At 39.0% G+C, this 18,001-nt stretch overlaps 2 protein-coding genes across 2 annotated transcripts; one reads left to right on the top strand and one right to left on the bottom strand.

The window, feature by feature from the left end:
- The first annotated feature begins 7,285 nt into the window (after nt 1–7,285).
- On the top strand, nt 7,286–9,873 carry LOC136831414 (putative nuclease HARBI1). The gene is made up of 3 exons (XM_067091819.1): nt 7,286–8,684; nt 8,998–9,273; nt 9,715–9,873. The coding sequence occupies exons 1-3, from the start codon at nt 7,939–7,941 to the stop codon at nt 9,725–9,727; spliced, it is 1,035 nt and encodes a 344-aa protein (XP_066947920.1). The 5' UTR covers nt 7,286–7,938; the 3' UTR covers nt 9,728–9,873.
- A 1,482-nt stretch (nt 9,874–11,355) lies between these two features.
- LOC136831100 (uncharacterized) lies at nt 11,356–13,466 on the bottom strand (the record flags this gene model as incomplete). The annotated part of the gene is made up of 2 exons (XM_067091053.1): nt 12,703–13,466; nt 11,356–11,544 (listed from the first exon to the last, which is right to left on the bottom strand). Coding segments are annotated over exons 1-2 (486 nt in total), but the record flags the coding sequence as incomplete, so codon positions are not given.
- Nucleotides 13,467–18,001: the final 4,535 nt, after the last annotated feature.

Genomic DNA, 18,001 nt, shown 5'->3' with positions numbered 1-18,001 from the left:
GAGGGATTCTTGCCATTATTATTATTATTATTATTATTATTATTGTTATTATTATTATTATTCTAATGAATATCTTCCTTCTCTCCTTTGACAGCTCGAGTCCTTGATGCCTTCTCCTTCTCCCTCTCCCTCTCCCTCTTCCCTGCCAAGGGCGTTCCTGGATCTGGCGTATGAATCCATCCCCCTGGGGAGGGTCATCGTCAGGGTCACTGAGAATAGCCTTTGGGGTCTCAACTTCCTGTACATGTGTGCGGGGGGAATGGGACCCTCTTATGCCCACTCTCACATCTCAGATGTGGGTTGCAAGGGTGAGGAAGGTGAAAATATTGAAATGGGACACTATGTTCCCCACAGAGGAGGAGGAGGAGGAGGCACGTCAACTCAAGCAGTGTTGTCACCGAGGGAGGACTGGGAGAGGGAGAGGGAGAGTGGGATCTATAAATGGACGCCACATAAGGCGGGACAATTGAGGGGAATCATCTCCTATGAAGGAGCTTCGGAGTTCTGGATTGTCACCAGAGATCATCCCTATTGGAGATTTGGACTTTGCTTCGGGATGGTGGAGGAAGGACTCGACGTCATCCTCACCACCATCCTGAAGTATCCAGGTCCACGCATCAAAAGGGTGAGAGTGGGCGAGTGTGGCTCATCCTGTGATTGTCTCCCCTCCAGACAGTCGTTTCAAGTTTGATTTTAACTCTGAGAATCATTCTCAACAAAGATGCTGTGAATGCCTACTTGTTTCATTTGTCTCCTTTCATTATTATTATTATTACTATTATTGTCATTATTATTATTACTTATTATATTATTGTTATTGCTATTATTACATACATATTTCCCCGATATTTTGTTTCTCTCTCTCTATGTGCTTTGAGGTCTCCTCTGAACGCCTGTTTACACTTCGATGCTTTATCCCAAAATGCAAACTATTGTCTTACAAGAGCAACTGTTAAGGAGATGAATGGCCAATTTAAAAACAGACTGGTTTTATAAAAGTAAAAAACAAACCAGACACTAAAAGTCATTATTTCCTTGACCTTAACCTTTTTCTCGAGCCACACATCACACCGTGGACTGACACTGGTGCTACTCATTCACATTGGGTGGACTGGTGGGCGGCAGGCAGGCAGGCAGGGAACGATGGTTCCTGGTCCTAGCAAAGTGAGCACCTCTCAGCCATTGCTTCTTCTTCTCCTTCTTCTTCTTCACCCACTCTGGCTGATTGCACCTTAACCTTAACCTTGACTTTGACCTCAACCTTGACTTCAACCTAAACCTTGACTCTTGCATAAACTCTTGACCTGAATTCCAAAACCTAGACTTCAACCCAACCTTTGACCTCCAAACTCGACTTCAACCAAAACCTTGACCTTTTCCTAAACCTTGACCTGACCTAAGCCTTCACCTTGACCTAAACTTTGACTTCAACCTAAACCTTGACCTTTACCTAAACCTTGACCTGCCCTAAACCTTGACTTCAACCTAAACCTTGACCTTGACCTAAACTTTGACCTTTGCATAAACCTTGACCTGACCTGACCTAAACTTTGACTTCAACCTAAACCTTGACCTTGACCTAAACTTTGACCCAACCTAAACCTGGCTGAGAGCACCTTCCAAAGGTGGGCTTTAAGTAATACGTGTCTGTCTGTGTGACTGTGTGAGCAGAAAACAGTTGACAATAAAATTTAATAAATGACAAAGAATGAAATGAGAAAGAAGACCTTGGTCAAAAGTTGCCATTTTGAGAGAATTTCCCAAAGTGACTTAATGAAAAATGCTCCTGAGAGATAAAAAGTCATCTTCCATTCTTCTTCCTCTTCTTCTTCTCTCAGAGAAGAAGAAGAAGAACACCTTATATGATTCTTCTTCTTCTTCAAGGGCAACCCCCTGAACGACCTCTGTCTTGAGGCTATACACGCGGAACAGACAGAGTCTTCGCTCTTCCCTTCACAGAGACCACACTTGGCTCTGTAGTTGACATAAGTAAATAATTTTGGTAAGAATTTGTCTCCAAAAATTCCATGCAATCTCTTATCTCCTGTCCTTAGCAATATTTATATTGAATTTTTAGACAAAATTCTACCAAGAATTTGTTCTGAAAAGTGATATGGTTTAGGTATGTAGATGACATTTTTATCTGGCTGTTCACGAAAAATCTCCCGGGAATTTCTGTTAAGCTAAATAATTTAGTCCCTTCTATAAAATTTACTGTAGAGGAAGAAAGAAATTGTAATTTGAATTTTCTTGATGTAACTGTCTATAGACATGATAGAAATTGCCTCTTTTGTTCATTATTATTCCAATCACCATCAGAATGTTAAATTCTCTGTTTTTTTCTGGAATGTTCTTAAGGGCTTTACGTGTTTGTAGCCCGCAGTTCATTGCTGCTGAGATCAAAACTATTTATGATATTGCTTTGGAAACTTAAAATACCTAAGGACCTATGTGTAGATGTAGCATGAAAAGAGCCAGGAAAACATTTCATTTAACTAATAACGAACTTGAATTCAGTAAGCATATTCTCTAAATTACCGTATGATGAAAGGTTTTTACAAATTCCTAGAATTCTAAAGCTTTTCAACATAAATGTTGTTTTCAGTAATTTTAATGTTAAGAGTTTAGTGATAAAAAATTCTCCTAAAGATGTTTCTGGCTGCATCTATGAAATTCCTTGTAAAAGATGTGATAAAATATACTATGGACAAACTGGAAAACCACTTTCACAAAGAATCAAACAACACCAATATTCTGTGAGAACTGGCCAACATCGAATGCGTTATTCGTAATATGAGAAATTTTGATCATCCTATTAACTGGAGTAAAGTAAGACCTTCAGTCCCGTGCAATGACACAGTTAAAAGGAATATCATCGAATCTTGTTTTATTAAGTCAAATAATGAAAGTGTTCTAAATTTAAGTCTTGGTTTATTTAAACTTGATGCTTTAATAATTAAAAAAGTTGTTGATAAATATAAGCAAAATTAATATACATGTTTCTGCAATTTGAATGTGTAAGAAGCCGTTTGCCTTATGGTTAAGTATATATTTGGATTAGTTTTTGATAAAGCGTGATCCTGATTTCATTGTGGATTAACCTTTTCTGTTTAACCTCTGGCAATTAACCATCTGTATTCAAGGTTATACATGTTTTTCGACTTTGTAAGCTTAAAACTCAGTATTTCTTTTTGTGTGGTCTTTTTTAGGTTCAGCTTCAGACAGCTCGATCCGGGATTATCCTGATTGACTTTCTGTTTATTACCCTTGACAACTGACCACCTGGTATTCTTGTTCTTCTTTTTGTTTCATTGTAACCTTCTTCATATTTTCTTGTCTCACTCGTACCCTCGACGATGCGTCAATAAACGTGAAAGCGCTTGGTACTGAACTTCTGCCTGTCTTTTCCTGTGGGATTCGCTTATATATATATATATATATATATATATATATATATATATATATATATATATATATATATATATATATATATATATATATATATATATATATATATATGAATGAATATTATCACATCACCGTGATTCATATACAAGCAATAAGCTACAAACATTCTTTAATACTCAATTCGCCCTACCTCGGAAGTAATATATTTTCATATATGTTACCCGAAGGGGAACTTTTTAATTGATAGTAACCAGTGGTGCCCTTTGTGAAAAGACTTTTGGGGATTGCTTCACCCACCCTGAGGAATCATCTTCCTTCCTTCCTTCCCTCCTGTGGATTCTCAGTTCCATAGAGTCAGAATCAGCAGCCACAACAGTAAGAGATTCTTGATCATCTTCTCATCACTCAAAGACCCTTTTCATCACCTGCCCCTTTTCAGGGGTCCATCTGGCCCTCTGGTGAGTCACAAAGATTCTTATCAGCCTCACTCACTCGGAGTGTTTCCAGCTTCGTACAGTCATCTCACACTTCTGGCTGCACAAGCTTTCACTTTGCATACATAATATTCAATTGGGGGGATCCATCCAAAATGTATCATGTACCGAAATGCAGCCTTGCAACAGACCACTGTAATCGCGTAGCTGATAAGGACACAAGTCTGATAAGAGGAGGTGTCGCTGAGTGAGGAAATACCTTCCTGATAAGTGCGTCTCATAAAACACAGACATGCATGTATGTATGTATGCATATAAGTATGCATGTACAGTATGTATCTGTCTATCTATTTACCTATCTATTTATCCATTTATATATATAATAATTATGCTATAATGATTATGCAATGTGGTTATTGTTATTATTATTATTACTATTATTATTATTATTATTATTATTATTATTATTATTATTATTATTATTATAATTGCAGCAGACCCTCTTTAAACAGGTTCTATTGAATATTATTGCTGCTTCCAGCTGCATTTATTTTGTGTAGAAGACTTTTTCTATTTTCTTCCTTATTATGGACTTCTTCAGTGGAGGTGCGTGCTAACAGCTCGCCTATATTTGTCATTTCATGGGGAAAAGTCAAAATCTGGATTCTGCTTCTTTATATATTCTATACAGTTAGTTATATACAATTGTTGCCGCGACGTTTCGACAGACTCTTCTGTCATTCTCCAGCGGAGCTAGTAGAGACTGGCAGTCATAGGTCCTTCTGAATTTATACACGGGCTTCAGCGACGATTGGCTGCAGTCAGCGAACTTCAAGCCACTTGCGGCGAAGCTCGATCCTGATAGATCTCGCAAATTTGGAAATGTTATTCATTCCAGCGTTCCCATTGGCTCAAAGCGTTGTGCGATGTCATGCCGGCTGACATCATCGGTAGTTTGGCTGCTATTGGGCTGCGGATGAATGGCTGTCATTATCTACTCTTTTCTGTCGTAGTCGGGGATTGTCTCGAAGGGCGCCTGTCATCAGCATCTCCATTTTCAGGGGTTGTCGTTTTCAGGCATTCTGGATTTGGTGGGTGTTCTAAATATTCTTCTTAAATTCGTGGGTAGGAGCGATGCTTCCGCGTCGTATTCATTGTTGGTTTTCTCGCACGAGGATGCCTCTAGCAGGCGCAGACGTCGAGGGTCGGCGGCTCTCCTGGGATTATACTTATATTTTGTATAATATCGCGGGAGATGGAAATATTGTGAGTAGCACGGGCGTGGTTCATGATGGCAATTCTCCTGGGCGGCAGGAGATCCTTTTTGACAGACGCATCGTGGTCATTCCAACAGCAGTGCCGGGGCGTCCTCGGACAGGACATAAAATTCAGACCACGTTCTTCTGCTTGAGGGGTTCTCTGCTGGCGGAGGGGTTATTCTTCATCACTCAGATCACGGGTGCGGCGGTTCTTATAATAAATTACAAGATTTATTCCTCTTACTGTCATCGGTCGTAGTGACGCTTTTCCATGACGACTTTCTTCATGGAGTTCTCGTCCTCACGGTACTGGGATGCATCCGGCCTTATAAAAGATCTTTATGTCATCTTGGGGCAGGTTGTGTGTTCTCACCGTTGTACCATTTTTCCAGGCCAGTTCGAATTTCTTTGTTTACGAGTTTGTTGGTGAAACCCATTGTTCACCAAACATTTGTGCAGCACGTCTGAATTCCTTGTTGGTGTCCCGCCAGGTGGAGCAGTGGGAGAGGCCCTTTAATGAAGGTCCTGATTGTCGTGTCGCAAACCTAGCAGGGCACTCGCCATCCCCATTCAAGCAAAGTCCCAAATTGCGGATTTTTGTGTGACTGATGCTCCCAAGTTCCGTCTGTGACCATAACGGCCAAGGAAGGGGAGCTGGTCGTCTGTGCTGAACTCGACAGCGTAGTTCAGCACACTATATTGCTGGCACGTCTGACGAAGGGCTTCAATCTCCTCCTCGTTGTCTGCTTGAACAAAGATGTCGTCGATATATCGGGCATATTTCTTCGCTGGATTCTCTCGAAGACACGTTCTTCTACGGTGCCCATGTAAAAATTCTGCAAAGAGGACGCCCAATGGAGAGCCCCATCGCAACGCCATCCTTCTGTCTATACATGTGCCTCTGTGCGTAGTGAAAGGCGCCATCTTCGTGCCAGATTTCCAGCAGAGCCTTCAGGGAACCTTCTGAGGTTCAGGGGTCATTGTCGGTTCTCTATAGACTTTGTTTTAGGATAATGTGGATGGTTTCATCCACAGGTAATGTTGGTATCAGACTCTACGTCCAGAGAAGCGATGGTCCCTGCGCTCGGGAGTCTCGGATTACTGAGGAATTCCACAGAGGACTCTGTGGCTATAAACTGCTCGGGACGAGGGGGTCAAGATATGACCAGTTCGAATTTCTTTGTTTACGAGTTTGTTGGTGAAACCATTGTTCACCAACATTTGTGCAGCACGTTCGAATTCCTTGTTGGTGTCCTGCCAGGTGGACATTGTCGGCTCTATAGACTTTTGTTTAGAACAATGGTCTTCGGCAACAAAGGGTAAACTGCTCGGGAAAGAAATTTGCCTCGCCTCTCTGATGATGGGCGGAAAATTCGCCAGCCTTGTGTCAACGGTCAGAACACATGGCCTGCTCCAATGATCTTATTGATCTTTTCGTCGTGTCCGATAAGGCCCGTCATTATAAGGACAAAAGCTGCATCCCTTCTGTGATGCCTTCCTTTTCCTTCAGCTCCTTGAGGATCTCAGAACTCCACTGTCGGAGTGAAATCGCTAACAGGGGGGCTGGAAAAGTTCTAGACCCGAGATTTCTAACTGTTGTATGGATTCAGTAAGATCAGTTCTATTTCAACCTCTTCTCGTGGTTCTTTGGCCTCGAAATAAAGTGGCAGTTGCCCCAAATTCAGCAAAGCGTCTTGATAAGGGCTGGAAATCTGTCAAATTGATGTAGCCTTTGTGCTGCTGCGGCACTGATCTTGAGGCGGCCATCATTTACCCTCTCCAACCTGGCAGGACTTTCTAAGTTGGTGAACAATGAACTTTGAATTCTTCGAACTGGCCTGGAAAAAATTTCTTGAAACAGTTCCCAAGATGACATAAAGATCTTTATAGAAACAGAGGACAAGAACTTGCGTCATAAGAGTAACTCACAACAGTTCTTCAACTCTAAAGTTGGAATCTTTCTAAGCAGAACTTTGAAAAACATTAAGAGTGGTGGAAGAGGTAACTCACAACAGTTCTTCAACTCTAAAGTTGGACTTACAACTTTGACAAAAAGTTAAACTTTGACAGATTCTAGAAATAAACATTACATTATTCGAAGAAATAGCCTGTTACTTTAAAAAGCAGTATGTATTTGTCAAACAACTTTACTGTATTTAAAAAATGGTCAACTTTTAGGCTAAATGGCTTGTTAAGGTAAATTGGTTTTGACTCAGAATAGCCTAACTAGCCTAAGTTTTAGGGGCTGTGACTGAAAATCATATCTCTAGGCCATAAATTAATAGGATTTCTTTTTATTAAATTAACTCCTTGTAGCCCCCTTATAGCCTTGGCCCAGCAGCAGATAATAACCAACCTGGCTGGAACAATAACTGGTAAAATTGCACTTTAAACCCTATATTTACCTCACAATGAAAGGTACATTTTTTTTATATATATCAGACAAATCTAAGGCATTTTTCTTCTATGGTATTTACAGCGGAAATCAACCGTTAATAAGATATACCCACTTCAAATGTACGGGTAGAATGCATGACCATGGGCCACCGTCATTTCCGCTGTCCAACTAAACTGCATCCCTTCCTGAATGAAGTTTAGGTTAGGTAGTGTGTTTTCAGTATCTTCCTTTATCCTGAGGGGTTGGGGGACTTAGGTGGGGGTTATGAAGCCCCCTCACCAAATAAGATGATGTTATTCTAGGAAAGGTTAGGTAGTATCTCTTAGTTAGGCAAGTGCACATTTTACCTACCATATATTAAGAGATGAATTCTTTCAGGTGCTCTGTTTATGCTTGCCCAAGATATCTACAGTGATTTTACACCCAGTTACTGATCACTATGGCTGAAGATCATCATGTACGCATTCGTCAGGTTAAAACTTTTCGGCCTCGCAAAGATATTCTGGGCATCTATAATGATGAAGAATTAATTAAGAGATATAGATTAGATCGTGCTGGGATTTTATATGTAACGGGTTTAGTGCGAGAACGCATACAAAGTGCAACAGGAAGGAGCATGGCTATTACCCCTGAAATGAAGGTATTAGTCACGTTAAGGTATTTGGCTACAGGAAAAATGCAATTGTGCAATGGAGATGATTTGGGTCTCTCCCAGCCTAGTATAAGCAGAGTGATATCTGAAACACTGGATGCATTATCCACAAATGACATGCTGCGTCGATTTGTTAAGTTCCCAAGAGAAATAAGAGACATTCAGAGGAAACAAAGAGAATTTATGCAGATTGCAAACATGCCTGGTGTTGTTGGAGCAATTGATGGTACACATATTAGAATAGTGGCTCCAAAAGAATTTGAAGCTGAATATGTTAACAGGAAAAATTTCCACAGTATTAATGTGCAATTGGTTTTTGATGCCAAATACAAAATAATTAATATTGTTGCAAACTGGCCTGGGTCTACACATGATGCGCGTATACTGCAACAGAGTGGACTCAAAACATTGTTTGATCGTAATATTGTCCCACCTGGATGCCATCTTCTTGGAGACAGCGGTTACCCTGGCAAACGATGGTTGCTAACACCTTATCTCCAACCTCGGTCCAATGCACAAATAGCTTATAACAGGTAATGATTTTTTTTTTTTTTGAGGGAATGAAAATGCAAATTAGTTTCAACCAATTTTGCCCTCTCATGAAAGGAACCTTAAAATGTCGCTAATTTACTCAAGGGTAGTGGGAAGGGAGTACACTCTTTTAAGTATTCCCTGCATAGGAAATCACCTTGCTATACCTCTGTATGCAACAATTTTTATTAAGTGTCAAATGAAAAGCACATTTGTATGCAAATCAGAATTAAAGCAGAATGTAAAAGTTTGGTTTCTGATGTATGTAATTAATTTTGCATCAGATTTTCACATATTTTTTTATATTTTTTCTAGGGCACATAAGATAACAAGAGCTGTTGTGGAAAGAGGAATAGGGCAATTGAAACGCAAGTTTCATGTTTTGCATGGTGAAATTAGAGTTAGTCCTCAAAAAACATGCAAGATTATTATTGCATGTGCTGTGCTTTATAACCTGTGTAAGGAGCGAAATATATTGGACTACAATGAAGATTTTGAATATGTGCAAGAAAATGTTAACCCTGTAGTGCATGAAGCTCCAGCCAATGAAGGTCTTCGTTATAGGGACCACTACACTAACACACATTTCAAGTAAGTAGTTTTGAAGGAGATCAACTTAGAAATGTTGGTTGCACAATAGTGCACAAGATATCCAAAATTTGAAGCTCAGCTACCAGACATATTCAAATTTCTCTGGTCTTGGAGAACAACTATGGTAGATTTACATCCACTTATAATTTCTAAAGCAATCAACAAAATAGTCATTCTGGCTTGTCATGTCAAAAATGTCATTTAGACACCCTTCTAGAGGACTTTCAAGTCTTAAATATTTGGAACTGATAAACATCATGAGTAAAATTGATCTCAGTTCTATTTATGTTGCCAAAAAAGTAAAGTAGCTTAATTATAATACTGAAGTTTCTTGGATTCAAGTGGCTTTCAGCTTTAACTCTACTGAACATCAAATAGTAAATTGATCAAATTTTATGTAACATTTAATGTTATAAGTTAAATAAATATTTCATTTTTCAGCATAGAAGACTGAAGTGGGTATCAATGGCAGCCACAGTGTTCCTTTGATGTACGGTGGAGTGCGACAACCAGTATTCAAATATTTTTCAATGGCAGCCACAGTGTTCCTTTGATATACAGTGGAGTACATAAACCAGTATTCAACTATTTTTTACCAGAATGAGTGTGAAGATAATAATAAATTTAATAATAATAAAAACTTTACTTTTCCTTACAAATTATCATTATAACAAGATTGCACATATATAATACCTGAGTATATTTTGAACAATAGTAAAAAAACTATGTCCTATATGTTGAAATAAAATAATGCATAGTGATTCAATATAAATAGCAAATGAAAGCCATTCCATGAACTAAATAAGGTCAATAATTAAATGTACCATCACAGATTCATAGCCATACAGTTATAACGAAAGGCTAGAAGAATAAAATTGCACAAACCAGACTAACAGACATGAGATCGATATATTATATATATATATATATATATATATATATATATATATATATATATATATATATATATATATATATATATATATATATATATAAGACATACCAAAAAAGCTTATTATAATTTTCATTTGGGCGCCTTCTGTTTTAATATTGCCATCACAGCCTCCGATATTTTCTCCAATGACTCACACGATTTAGCTACACTCAAAGCCATTCTTCTTTGGTCTTCATATAATTTTCTATTCACTTCTCTTTGTTCTTGATTCATTTTCCTTTGCTCTTGATTCATTTTCCTTTGCTCTTTAAGCAATAATGTCTGCTGCTCAACAGCCCTTTCCATTAAGGTGAGTACTCTACTTTGTAAGTCACCCTCAGGCTTCACCTCCTGAGTATTCCTTACAAGTCTGGAAGGCTCACTATTGACATTTCTTTTTGGATGTCTATTAAGGGAAGAATCCAATTCTATAACATAATCCGGTTCGAACGGAATTTCCTCACAATATTCATCAGCCGGAAGTTGCTCAGAGTAAAAATTTTGCCTGAAAAAAAGGAAATATATCAAACCACCTATATAAATAAGGTCATTGAACTGCTCTTATGGCTATTAAAACTAATGTATACTGTACTGTGACTTTTTAACAATATTATTAAGGTTTTTCAAAATATTTAATCTTTTTTATGTAGTATTTTTAAAAGCAATTACTGTATGCATCTCAAAAATAATCATTCTAGTATATTAGATGTAATAATTTGTATTGAAAACAACTACATCAATGGTCTGACGTTAACATTTTTTCAACTTTGGCTTACCTTATAGACTAAATTTTTCAACTTGATATGGGAGTTAATACAGTAAAAGGAGTATATATTTACAATTTTCATGGTATAAGTAAACACTAGATTAACCACTTTTTTTTTTTTTAAGCTAGCCTTACTTTTTGGTGTCACTTAACTTAACCCATCATTATATTTGAGATGATTTTAATACTTTTCACGAATTTCAGCTATTTTTCTAACAAATATTTTTTTAGATTAAAACTTTATACTATCAACAAAAATTATTGTGCAATTCTTTACAAATCCACTAGTACATGGATGTTTCTTTACTTATTCTTCAAAGTTAATACACTTAATATTAAAGCATATACCTTATACTACAGAATACAGAGGAAGTACACACACTGCTACTGGATTCCCTAAACATTTTATTTCAGAAATAGCTTCTTCAGAATCATGTTCATGGATCCCACTGACACCACCTATTGTAACATTATCTGAACTAAGCACATCCTCAACAATCTTGACAACTGGGTCCAAATCTGGCACTTTCTCAGGAGGGCCTCCACCTGAAATGAAAGAGATAAAATTAGACTGATAAAATAAGAAAATTCAAGAAATTTTATAAGGAATATGAAAAACTCAAGAAATCTGAAGCTGATTTTTATCATTTCCTAAAACATGACAATAAAAATAGTCAATCCAAACGCACTAAAATAAGCAGCAGACAAGTTTATAAAATTATATCCACTCAAGTTTATTAATTAATATCAGCTTATCTTTTATAAATGTACTGTACATGCATGAATGTGTATATGTTTATATATATTGAACATATACATACAGGCTAAATCCTACATCCATTACCTAAAGTAGAAAAAATTTACAACACAACCTAATAAATACCAATAGGATAGCCTAAGTGTGAAAACTCAGTAAACCTATATTTTTATTCTTTCATTTGCAGCTTATTTCTCTGATAAACCTGATCTAAAATTGCTTGTAAAAGGTTAATAATGTTTGGCCACTGCCAGTTGCCCCAGATCCCGCCTGGGGGAGCTGCTGCTCACCCCAGACCCCCTAGCTGATTGCTTTGCACCTTTGGTGCTCGGCAGTGCATTTCCTTACCTCCTCATTATTCTTCCTGAAATGCCAGCAATAAATCATACCAAAACTGGTATTTCCTATTTTGGCACCTTAAACCTAGGTAAAGTTAATCTTCAAACTTCATATCTGATTAGGCCAAGAGTTGTCAAGAAAAGGATTAATCTAATATAGGCTAGGTAATTGGCCATAGTAGAATGGGTCTACAGCGTAGCCTTTTATTGAACTTCAATTATTTTGGATCCCATACCTCAATTCAGGAAATTCTAATTATAGGCAGTATAAGCCATACATATTACAATAAAAATGGAAAACCGAGATCCCCACAAAACTTAGTTTGCATCCAAGTCTATGGCCATATCTGGATAATGGTTAAGAACGCAAGAAAGGCTGGCTTACAGCCCTATCTGAAATAAGGTAAAATGCACCACCACGGGCCGCTGATTACATTCCTTAGTAATAACTTGGTATCAAAGCCCGGATTTAAGATATTAATATATTATTATTATTTAGGTTAGGTTAGTTTAGTTTAGTCATTTGGCGGAAAATTGGCCGCCAAACTAGCGGCAGCCCATGGTCGTGCACCCGCTCCCTGAAATACAATGGCTTAAGGCTAAATCAAATTTGGTCTTACCTGTAATATTAAACAATCTCTTCCTTTGCTGTTAGTGTGTTTTTCCTTTCTTGCTGAACGTTATACCACCGCTTCTCCACTTGGTCAACCGTCCTCACAACAGAAGGAAATGCCGCATTGATTTCCGTGGTTATTTTCTGCCACGCGGCTTTTTTGTCTTTGTAGCACAGCCTCGGACTGAATTTGCCTTTAATCACTTCCTTGTTTTCATCCACTAACTGGACTAATAATAATGTTTGGTCATATGTCCAATTTTCTCTTCTTCTTTTGACTGCATAGGGTTTCAGAATATTTGACTGCGGTGTCGACATTTCAAATTAAAAGAGAAATTCGAAACAAAAGCTCTGTGACTATTCAAGACCACCGCGATAATTGTTTACACTTTACAAATGTTGCGTATTTGTTTTTTCAGTAAGTTAGTGCCCAAAAACCTCGAGTGACTTGGAAAATATCTATTTATTTTTTTAGGTGTAATGATTAAACAGAAACTAATTTATTTGTCATACAGCTACTAAATATTATAAAACAATATATAAATAAGAAAAAAGCACAAAATAAGGTATGATTTGGGAAAATTAATAAAATAGTCCAAACACGAACTTTGTCCTACTTTGCATTTCATAATACTTTTCTTCGACTTGAACCTACTCTTAAACTTAGCTAGGAGTTGTGCTCGAGGTCATTATGAATTACTCTTAAGAATTACTCTTAGTAAAGAACAAGAGTGATGGTTTGGGAGTAAGTTTGTGAGTAAGTTAAAGAAAGGTTGTAAATACGGCTCCTGGTGATGAAGAATAACCCCTCTCCGCCAGCAAGAGAACCCCTCAAGCAGAAGAACGTGGTCTACCAATTTGTATGTCCTGTCCGAGGACGCCCCGGCGCTTATATTGGAATGACCACGATGCGTCTGTCAAAAGGATCTCCTGCCACGCCCAGGAGGGTGCCATCATGAACCACGCCCGTGCTACTCACAATATTTCCATCTCCCGCGACAGTATTATACAAAATATAAGTATAATCGGGAGAGCCGCCGACCCTCGACGTCTGCGCCTGCTAGAGGCGCTCCTCATTGCCGAGAGAAAACCAACAATGAATACGACGCAGGAGGCATCGCTCCTACCCACGAATTTAAGAAGAATAATGCAGAACACCCACCAAATCCAACGAATACCTGAAAACGACAACCCTGAAAATGGAGATGCCCTGATGAGCGAGGCGCCCTTCGAGACAATCCCCGACTACGACAGAAAGAGTAGATAATGACATCATTCATCCGCAGCCCAATAGCAGCCAAACTACCGATGATGTCAGCCGGCATGACATCACGCAACGGCAGGCCAATGGGAACGCTGGAATGAATGACATTCCCAGGTTGCGAAGATCTGTCAGGATCGAGCTTCGCCGCAGAAATTTGGCTTGAAGTTCGCTGACTGCAACCAATCAGAATTCGCTGAAGCCCGTGTATAAATTCAGAAGGACCTATGCAAGCTGCCAGTCCTCTACTAGCTCCCGCTGGAGAATGACAGAAGAGTCTGTCGAAACGCGTCGCGGCAACAATTGTATATAACTAACTGTATAGAATATATAAAGAAGCAGAATCCAGATTTTGACTTTTCCCCCATGAAATGACAAATATGAGGCGAGCTGTTAGCACGCACCTCCACTGAAGAGAAGTCCGCAATAAGGAAAATAGAAAAAGTCTTCTACAAAATAAATGCAGCTGAAGCAGCAATAATATTCAATAGAACCTATTATTATTATTATTATTATTATTATTATTATTATTATTATTATTATTATTATTATTATTAAATTTATATAACTAAGTTTGAAATGAGCTTTCAAAAGTAAGAATTAATGACCACCAAGCTTGTTCTATCTACTTGTGTTTGTGTGCCAGTATGTTTGTGTGTGTGTGCAGTGACGTTCTGGAGATAAGAGAGAAGAGAGACAGGGGAGGGAGGAGGAGGGCATCAATTACGACAAAGGCTGCAATGAGCGAATGGAAGGAGTGGACACGACAACAGGCGATTCCTGTGGCGCCTCACAAGAAAAGGACCTGATGAGGTCACTGGTGCTGCTTCCTGGCTGAAGGAAATTAGCTCTCTCTGTCTCTCTCTCTCTCTCTCTCTCTCTCTCTCTCTCTCTCTCTCTCTCTCTCTCTCAGTGACTCACTTGGAAGGAGCACAAGCGGCTTGGATGCCCCACGCAAACCTTATCATGATGAGAGAGGGGGTGGGGTGCTGGAGATAAGGAGCCCCCTGGCAATGACCTCATTGTCTCTTCTTCTTCCTCCAACTGGGAACGTTTTTCTTCTGACGGCTGACGGAGGGAAGGGAAGGACCTGTTCATGACCGTCCATGGAGACAGAGACAGAGACAAAGGGAGAGACAGACAGACGGACGGACCTGTCAACCCTCTCGTGATCATATTCATTCGTCATAGAAGTCATGAAGGGGTGTTGTTGCAATAAGTGACGTTATCGCTTATCACAACACTCCTCCTCCTCCTGGAGCTTTCTAAAAAAGAAAGATAAGGAAGAAGGCTCCTCTTTTGTCCCCGAGAGTCTGGTATAAGATAAAAATTTGCTTTCTCTTATTGTCCTCTTCTTGGGAGCCCAAAAAACATGGTTCATGTCATGTCATGGTCTCCTGAAGGAGACATGCAATTCAGTCCCAGAGAAAGAGAGAGAGAGGTTGTTGATATGGCCGCTAAAACACAAGGTTCATTGTGAAGCAAGGGGGAACCCGACACAATCGTTTCAGCCACTTCCAAAGCCTTTCAGTGATACGGAATACCTGATAACACGCTACACAGGAAATATCTGGATGAATTTCAATGCTTTATATCAGGGTACACAAAAATTGTGATAACATCCCTGAAATGGGACGAAAGCTTCATATTAAACTTAAATATACAAGGTATGAATACCAGGTCTGATCTTGAGAATTGCAATGCTATACAAATGTAAGGAGTGATGGGAACTGGAAGACACTGAATGTGGGATAGGCATTGTCTCTACAAATGATCTCGGACTGACAGAGAAACTCCCCCTGAGTTTTACAGAACACCGAATCCATCCTGGGACAAAGGAATGCTAGCTCGTAGAGACAGAGACCGCCACGAGGGAGAGTGTCTACCTGGTGGGGTTCAACGAAGCTTCCACGATGAAGGTTCCGGTCGTCACTTCAAAGGGCTTGTTGCATTTTCTGTGGGATAAACTGGAGATCGGAGCATAGGAGAGTTGCTGGACCCTTTGCAATCAAATACTCCTTCGTAGCTGACTGTTGCTTCCACCAAACTCAGGAGGAAAGCAAAAGCAAGAGTGGTTGGTTCAGTCAAAAGCAGATCGGCAGCTGGAAACAGTGAGCTGTTAACATCCGAGGGGACAGTTCAATGTGTTAAAACTAAGCTGAAGGAATCCAGAAACAAGGGTTTTTGGATTTTGCCAGATACAAATCTAGATATATACAATGCATATAAAAAATGGTCAAAGTTTATTCATTCAACATTTCAGAGGTTTTCTTTGGCTTTCCACAGCAGCTTTTCTTTTGGGTCTCTCGCAAGGTGGTGCCAATTTGTTAAGGTTGGCCAAATCATTTGATTCTGATCTCCACCATCCTCTCAGGAAAGATAATGTACTAGATTATAAACATGGAGTTTATATATCTGCCTGGTGCAGCCTTTCATTCAATACTACAGCATGTGTAGTCAGTCTCCCCAAGATCATTGGTGAAAGTTGCCTTTATTCGACCTAAAGGGTGATTGTTAATCTTGGCATCATCTTCCTTAATCAAAACAAGGTCCCCTCCTTTTCGAGGATGATGAGTCACAGGGCGATATCTCCCCTTCCTGTCAACCGCTTAACTTCAGAGTGGCTGCATAAACTCATGGTGGTAAATCTGTAGAAGTTTACTCCTAATCCAAGAGAGCTCTTCAAATCTATCAGGAATTGCGCAAGGGACGAATTCTTCTTCACCTGAGGTAAAGGTTGCCAGTCTGGAATGACACTGAGTGAAAAAGCTCCTCATACCCCTTACTGAACATTTCGGGAGTTCTTGGTCCAGGAAGGTCTTCAGCTGCACTGTCCATCCCTGAGAGCCTCTTCAGAAGATACCGAACGTCGGTTCAGAAAACAGTGGACAACTTGACAGAGGGTTAGCTCAAAACCAAAGGAAGAAAGAATACTGATCTTTATGGACCCATACAGAAGCCTCTTTGTTAACTAGACACAAATCTTGGCATTTGGGACTAGATTTATGGCTGACGACATCCTTTGGAATACTCCTGACAAGTCAACAGTTTACCACCTCACTCCTCAGAACACAGCTGTGTGTGTGTGGGGGGGTTGGGGGTGGTATCATTCACAAAGGAAGTTATAACATTAGCTCCTGCGCCTGCACCTCTGGCTGGGGTGTGTGTATGTGTGTGTATGTATGAGAGAGAGAGAGAGAGAGAGAGAGAGAGAGAGAGAGAGAGAGAGAGAGAGAGAGAGAATTTGCAACTCCATTTTCGACCTGTTCCCTTCATCCGATGGACCTGAAATTGTGCATGGTTACTCAGTCCCGGTGACAGGACAACCTCACATGAACAGGAGGTCAGTAGTGACCAGCTGGTGACCTCTCCAGTACCTCAGAGATTTGTATGAAACTCTTCAGAATTTTCACGACTTTGACTCGACAGGAAATAGACCACATTCAATCTCGTCAGAGTACATGACAAATCGGTTACAGTTTCTGTCAAAATCCAAAAGGTATAAAAAATAAAAATAAAGAGAGAGAGAGAGAGAGAGAATAAAATGGACTAAAAAGTAAAAAAATATGAAACATTTTGGAGAAACCAGGATTTTCTCCCAATGAATCATGTCTACCAAAATAAAAGCTTAGATGCTTAACATGGAAAGAAAAGCTGCAAGAAATAAAAAAAATATGTGTATACATATTTCTTTCCTTGCAGCTTTTCCTTCCATGTCTGGCGCCGAAGCTTCTATTCTTGTAGACATGATTCACAGGGAGAAAATCCTGGTATGTCTCAGAAAAATATCTTTTACTTTTAGTTAATTTTAATAAAAGCAAATTAATTTTTTTTTTTTATTTCCTATTGTGCTCCATTTTAGTCTGAAATGACCTTTGTATAGATTTTTATTTTCTTATTTTTAGCCCTGAGATTATAACCCTATGATGAATAGAATTATCTGGAATAGAAGTTCATTATTATTATTATTATTATTATTATTATTATTATATTATTATTATTTTAATCGATGAATATTCATTAGCATGGATACCATATATATATTGGCTTAAATTATAT

The sequence above is a fragment of the Macrobrachium rosenbergii genome, chromosome 48, assembly GCF_040412425.1.
Source record: "Macrobrachium rosenbergii isolate ZJJX-2024 chromosome 48, ASM4041242v1, whole genome shotgun sequence".
Lineage (NCBI taxonomy): Eukaryota > Metazoa > Arthropoda > Malacostraca > Decapoda > Palaemonidae > Macrobrachium > Macrobrachium rosenbergii.
The sequence above is the reverse complement of the archived record's forward strand: the minus strand, read 5'-3'. Positions and strand labels throughout refer to the sequence as shown.

What these genes read in the sequence shown, in the direction of transcription:
- LOC136831414 (XM_067091819.1), top strand. Translation starts at nt 7,939, where the DNA reads ATGGCTGAAGATCATCATGTACGCATTCGTCAGGTTAAAACTTTTCGG. An exon ending in GCACAAATAGCTTATAACAG is followed by an intron (nt 8,685 to 8,997) that starts GTAATGATTTTT and finishes TATTTTTTCTAG; the next exon opens with GGCACATAAGATAACAAGAG.